The sequence below is a fragment of the Fukomys damarensis genome, unplaced genomic scaffold, assembly GCF_012274545.1.
Source record: "Fukomys damarensis isolate Sample0158 unplaced genomic scaffold, DMR_v1.0_HiC HiC_scaffold_15, whole genome shotgun sequence".
Classification (NCBI taxonomy): Eukaryota; Metazoa; Chordata; class Mammalia; order Rodentia; family Bathyergidae; genus Fukomys; species Fukomys damarensis.
This window is the reverse complement of record NW_022900927.1, coordinates 28,740,217-28,746,265: the sequence shown is the minus strand read 5'-3', so window position 1 is coordinate 28,746,265 and position 6,049 is coordinate 28,740,217. Positions and strand designations below refer to the sequence as shown.

Sequence of the window (6,049 nt, the reverse complement as noted above, 5' to 3'; positions counted from 1 at the left end):
AGTTAGAGCGCCAAATTCGTAGACGCGAGATTTCCAGCGCCCGCGCTGTACTGCGGCTGTGGATCGCAAACATGGGTTTACAGAGACTGGAAAATGAGGCTTCAGGAAAGGGTGATGAGCCCAGAAATGGCTCGGCATGCCCAGTCCTCCAAGTCTTTGGAAGAGTGGGAAAGCGCTGGGATCCCGCCTATTTATTGTGCCTAGGAATCCACACGAGCCTCAGCCCCACCCCGCAGCAGTGATGCAAACAGGGCAATTTACCCACGCAGGCGGGCGGGACCCAAAGGGGCTGGACCGGCTCCAGCCACTGGATCGAGAAGGAGCGCGCTCCAGGGAAACAAATCTCGCATAAATAATTGAGTTGGGAGTCAGTCCCGGACTTTCAGAAGCTCGAAGCGCACAACACCCCAGCGCTTTGTCGGAACTGGATAAAGGCAGAGCACGGAGGTCAGGAACCCGGGCGCCGGACTGAGAGCTGCTCTGTGGTGGGCAGGTGGGAAGTGCGAAGGCGGGAGAAACTGCGGAGCGGGTGAACGCCGGGCTCCGGGAAGAACAGCGCGCTGCAGGCCGAGCGCCCGAGTGCTCCGGGGCGGGAAGGGAGAGGCCCCCGCGCACCGCGGGCTGGGAGGCGCTGCACCGACAGCATGCGCCTGTCCGGAAACGCGGACGCGGGTCCACAGGGCAACTCCAGCGCTTGGTGGACTCCGACTTCAGATGGCGCCAACAACACCCGCGAGGTAGATGTGCCGGGAGAAGGCGACGGCCCACCGGGGGACTTGCGCGATGAGGAGCTGGCCAAAGTGGAGATCGCTGTGCTGGCTGTGACTTTCGTGGTGGCGGTGCTGGGCAATAGCAGTGTGCTGCTGGCTCTGCACCGCACGCCGCGCAAGACGTCCCGCATGCACCTTTTCATCCGGCACCTCAGCCTGGCCGATTTGGCTGTCGCCTTCTTCCAGGTGTTACCGCAGCTGTGCTGGGACATCACCTACCGCTTCCGCGGACCCGACTGGCTGTGCCGCGTGGTGAAGCACCTGCAGGTGTTCGCCATGTTCGCGTCGGCCTACATGCTGGTAGTCATGACCGCCGACCGCTACATCGCCGTCTGCCACCCGCTCAAGACTTTGCAGCAGCCCGCGCGCCGCTCGCGCCTCATGATCGCCGCCTCTTGGGTGCTGAGTTTCGTGCTGAGCACACCGCAGTACTTCATTTTTTCCATGATCGAGGTAGACAATGTCACCAAGGCCCAAGACTGCTGGGCCACCTTCATCCAGCCCTGGGGTACCCGCGCCTACGTTACCTGGATGACGAGCTGCGTTTTCGTTGCACCCGTGGTCATCTTGGGTACCTGCTACGGCTTCATCTGCTACCACATCTGGCGCAACGTCCGCGGAAAGACAGCGTCGCGCTTGGGCAAATGTGCAGGGCGCTCTGGGGGTGCCTTCCATAAGGGTCTCTTGGGCTCACCCTGTGTCAGCAGCGTGAAGACGATTTCCCGCGCCAAGATTCGCACTGTCAAAATGACTTTTGTGATTGTGACGGTCTATATCCTCTGTTGGGCGCCTTTCATCATCGTCCAGATGTGGTCGGTCTGGGATGAGAAGTTCCTCTGGACCGGTAGGTGCTGGGACAACGGAGAATGGAGGCTGGGGGCTGTGAGTGGCACAGTTTTTCGTAGTGATCCCACAATAGCTCTTGAGCTTATGCGTGCATAAAAATCATACCTTGGGATCGTCGGAAGAAATTGTCAGAATGCAAATTTCTGGGGTCTCAACTCCAGATTTAACAATTCAGTTTTCCTACAGTGAGACCCAGGAGTAAACATTTGTAGCATACAATGATGATCCTAATACCACAAATCCAGAAACTGTCCTAGAGCACCATCAACTACAAAACAGAATGATGGCCTTTTGCCAAATCACTAACTACTGTGTGAATTTCCTACTTTCAATTCCACTGGATTCAGGGAAATATTTCTAGTGTCATAACTGCTTTTCGTTGGATTGTGAAAAGCATCAAAATTAATACAAAATTTTATAGACGTTCCCCAAAGTAAGAATAAAGATGAAAATCTTTTTCTGGAGAAAACTAGGAAAAGATTCTTGAGAAGTGGAGAACTCAAAACTGTTATTTAGCTTATATTCCCTTCCTTGTTATGAGTTTTTTTCTAACCAGAATTGCTTTCTTCTCCTTGATATTTTAAAGCAGTGTTATTGATCAACTAAATTTAATTAGACAAATTCTTTAGTCTTTTAGCAATAATTTGACCACACTCTACATAAATGTTGTATAGAGAGCTCTCGCGTGTTTGATTTTCTTTCACAAAATAGGCTGATTTCATAGGAATTTACACAAAAAAGGTTATTAAGTTTTGCATCTTGTAAAGTGTTTTTTTAAGGAGAAAAAATCATTTTCAATAAAAGAATACTACAGAAATATTTCTGATAATGGCTATACTCAGGATATAGATATCTGGGAGAAGCCATCATTTATGTTTTTTAGGATTGAGGTCAGAGTGGAGTGGATGCTATATATTTGCAAATAAAACTTTTGAATGCAAAATTAACTTCAACAAATAAATATTCCTGTAGGCTGTAGCATTATCAATAAGGAAAAATACAACACATCTGTCCTGTTTGATCTTAGAAGCCTCTAATATTGCCAATCAAATAAAAACCCAGTCTAATTATAACTATATTGACAATTAGGCACAATTACTAAAAATTTCGGCACTTGTGCATAGAAATATAAATGATTTCTATTTTTAATGCAATCAGCCATGGATTATGATCACTTTTACCAACAACATCTACCACAAAATGTTTGCTAATCTAATTCACTTTCACATAACAACAGTGAGAAAACCCAAATTTATGTACACTAATCAAGAAGTCAGTGCTTGCTCATACTCTTATTTTTAGAAAAAGTGCATGATCATTGCAATAGTTTCACTCTGAAAAGTTATATTTATGTAATTTGCCAATATCAGTTAACACAAAATGTTTCAAAATTCTGTTGGAATTTCTTAATCCAGCTGTTCTTAATATAATTTAATTGTTTTAAACACAAAGATGATTTTCTTTTAAAATCAAATGAAATTTTGAATTATCCATATAAAATAGCTTTGTATATTAAAAGTATATGTTTAATGTTTAAAACTACCAAATATGGTCCATGATGCTATACTTTGGCCTGAGCAATTTATTAGGATGAAAATAATTGGGTATATATTGTTTTAGACTTTTGAAATTTCATTGAAATTTTAGGCATTCCGTAATTAGCACATGCTCATATTAGTGTGAACTATAGAAAGATTTTTTAAAAATTAACTATTTTATAGATTTGCTTCTTGAATTAACATATTCTATTTAAATATTTTAATAGTTATTTTAGAACATTTGCATTAATTTTAAAGCATTTTGCTTACAAAAATATTTTATAATCAAGCAATTTCTAAGGGCCACCAATTTCCCTGACTAATAAGCAGGATCATTTTCTGTACTAACCTATAATTTTTTTTGTTTCTTCAGTCACTAGAAAAATGAATTTAGTGCTCAATTTCTTGTTTTGACTATTTAAATACTCTTTCCTTATAATTTTTCATATAGATTCAGAAAACCCTTCTACAACCATCACTGCATTACTGGCTTCCTTGAACAGTTGCTGCAATCCCTGGATATATATGTTTTTTAGTGGCCATCTCCTGCAAGACTGTGTCCAAAGCTTCCCATGCTGCCAAAACTTGAAGCAAACATTCAACAAAGAAGATACTGACAGTGTGAGCAGAAGACAGACTTCTTACTCGAACAATCGATGCCCAACAAACAGCACAGGTACATGGAAGGACTCACCTAAATCTTCCAAGTCCACCAAATTCATTCCTGTTTCTACCTGACCCCAGGTTCATGCAGCCTGACTCTTTTGACTGCCTTTTTTATCTATTAGCTGAATCCAACTAGAAGTCCTGAGAACAATCGAACTCACGTGAGAGAAATATAATTCAGTTCATTTTGTACAAGACTTTGTTTCTAGTTGCATTATCCACATTGCTATGGCCAAGCAGTGTGAATTGTTTTATATAGAATGTTCATGAAAACAGAGTACACTAAACTGTGTAAACCTGGTTCCAAGAAATAGAATGGGAGTTATGTTTCTAAAGGAAAAATCGTAACCAACATGAGTTTATATTTTGTTGGTTTATTTTTGTTTCTGACATAAATCAATCTTGACTGGTTTCCTGAACAAACTGAGCTCATCATTTAGAGGAGAATTCAGAGTAATTGTGTTTCCATCCATTAAAATCAATGCAGGTATCATAAAGTGAACCCCCATGTAATAACTTAGAGAATGGCACTTTGAAGAGGTACGAGCTGGGGCATCCTGAGCAGCAGGTGGCTAGCTCAGAGTGAGAAAGATTGAGTTTGGTTAGAAGCGAAAAGTCACCCTGAAATTCAAAATGATACCTAGCAGTGCCCTCTTTTAGGTTCCTCACTATATATGGGCTCTGAAGTATTGTAGACAGGCCAATAATATGTTTTTCCTCACACTACAAAATTGTTTTTAAACCAGATTTGTTTGAGGAATGCCACATTTTATAGAAAAGTAGAAAAAGATTACCTAAGGTAGTCTGAAGACTTATGTTGGACATTGTAAATGTGTTATTTTCCCACATTATAAGATGTCCTATGTAGCGCTGGATATTAAACATGATCATTTCCTTCATGTTTTGTGAATCCAGTTTTATAGATGAGAATCTTCTTGATAATGACTCAGAATATAAAATGCCCCCTTCTATGTTTAATTGGGAGATCCTTCCAATCTCCCATCCACCTAACAGTTTCAGAACAGAGAAGAAAAGCAGTAGGGGTCAAGGGCAGAAAGGTAAATGGAGAGAGAAATGCTCTGCACCTAGTCTGAGTTTCATCATTACTAAATGCATGCCTTTGGACAAGCTACTTTAAAACACATAAGGCCTGTTTCCTTGACTGTATAATGGAGTTGGTAACACTTACCTCACAGGGTTGTCATAAGGACTACGTGAAACTAATGTGTGAAAAGAGTTTCATAAACTGTAAAAATGGTGTATATATGTATGCTAACAGTTGCTTTTATTATATTCTTGGGATCTCCAGAATTGCACAGATGTTTTTCTCACTTATGTTTTGTTAAGCAAAAGTGGTTGATTTCATGTTTGTGATGTAAAATCCCGAAATTTAAATATAGATCTGCTCAGTCATTGGAAAACATTGTCAGTAGCCACTCAGCCTGACTTGCCCTGCTCAACTAAAGTTTTCCAGTATATGGAATTTGCTATTTTTTTAATGCAGGTAAACCAAAGCCATCCAAGAATATCAGTTGCTTTTATTTCTAAACAGCAATAAGTTACAACCCTCCTAGCAGTTGATTTATTTTTTGTTATTGTTGTTAATGGAACTTACTGATTTTTTGACTAGCTATTTTGTCTGGCTCCTTCTTAGAAACCATACAGAAATTTGAGAATAAATATTTTGAGTCTCTTAGAGGAAAGAATAGTTACTTTTAGTAGTAGTACATGGCTTCCTTTTTTAACTTAGTAGATAAGAATCTGTGAATTGCGTAGCACTGCAATAATCTGAAGCCATCAACTTCACTCCTCTTCATTCTTCTGTCTTTCCAATTTCTCAGCCCTTATACTCTAAAAATATGAATATAAAATACACTATAAAATATGAGAAAATGAAAAAATGGAAATGAAGTGTTTGTAAAGAGGGAGGGGAGGAGGGGAAGGGTGGGCAGAGGTAAGGGGTAAAAATGAGAACCAAGACCTGTCATGTAAAAGTACAAGATCCCAACAATGAATGTAACTGTACTGTATACCTAAAATGTACCAATAAACTCAATGAGGAAAAAAAATTCTCAAACATATTCTCATATTTTTATAGGTTGATAAGCCTAAAAAATATTTCCAAATGTTCTGCAAAAAGTAGCCCCTTTGGTTTTTGAAATTCCTCTTTATAAAACCAGCAAATAGGACTGCGGATGTAGCTCAGTGGTAAGCACTTTCCTAGAGGCC

The 6,049-nt window shown here is 41.0% G+C and overlaps 1 protein-coding gene across 1 annotated transcript; it reads left to right on the top strand.

Annotated features, from left to right (window-relative positions):
* The first annotated feature begins 351 nt into the window (after window positions 1-351).
* Avpr1a (arginine vasopressin receptor 1A) lies at window positions 352-5,727 on the top strand. The gene is made up of 2 exons (XM_010644533.3): window positions 352-1,614; window positions 3,606-5,727. Exons 1-2 carry the CDS (start codon window positions 645-647, stop codon window positions 3,890-3,892), a joined length of 1,257 nt encoding a protein of 418 aa, XP_010642835.1. The 5' UTR covers window positions 352-644; the 3' UTR covers window positions 3,893-5,727.
* Window positions 5,728-6,049: the final 322 nt, after the last annotated feature.

Excerpts from the sequence above, each read along its gene's own strand:
- Avpr1a (XM_010644533.3), top strand. The coding sequence starts at position 645 with ATGCGCCTGTCCGGAAACGCGGACGCGGGTCCACAGGGCAACTCCAGC. Across the intron at positions 1,615-3,605 it reads TGAGAAGTTCCTCTGGACCG|ATTCAGAAAACCCTTCTACA; the intron begins GTAGGTGCTGGG and ends TTTTTCATATAG.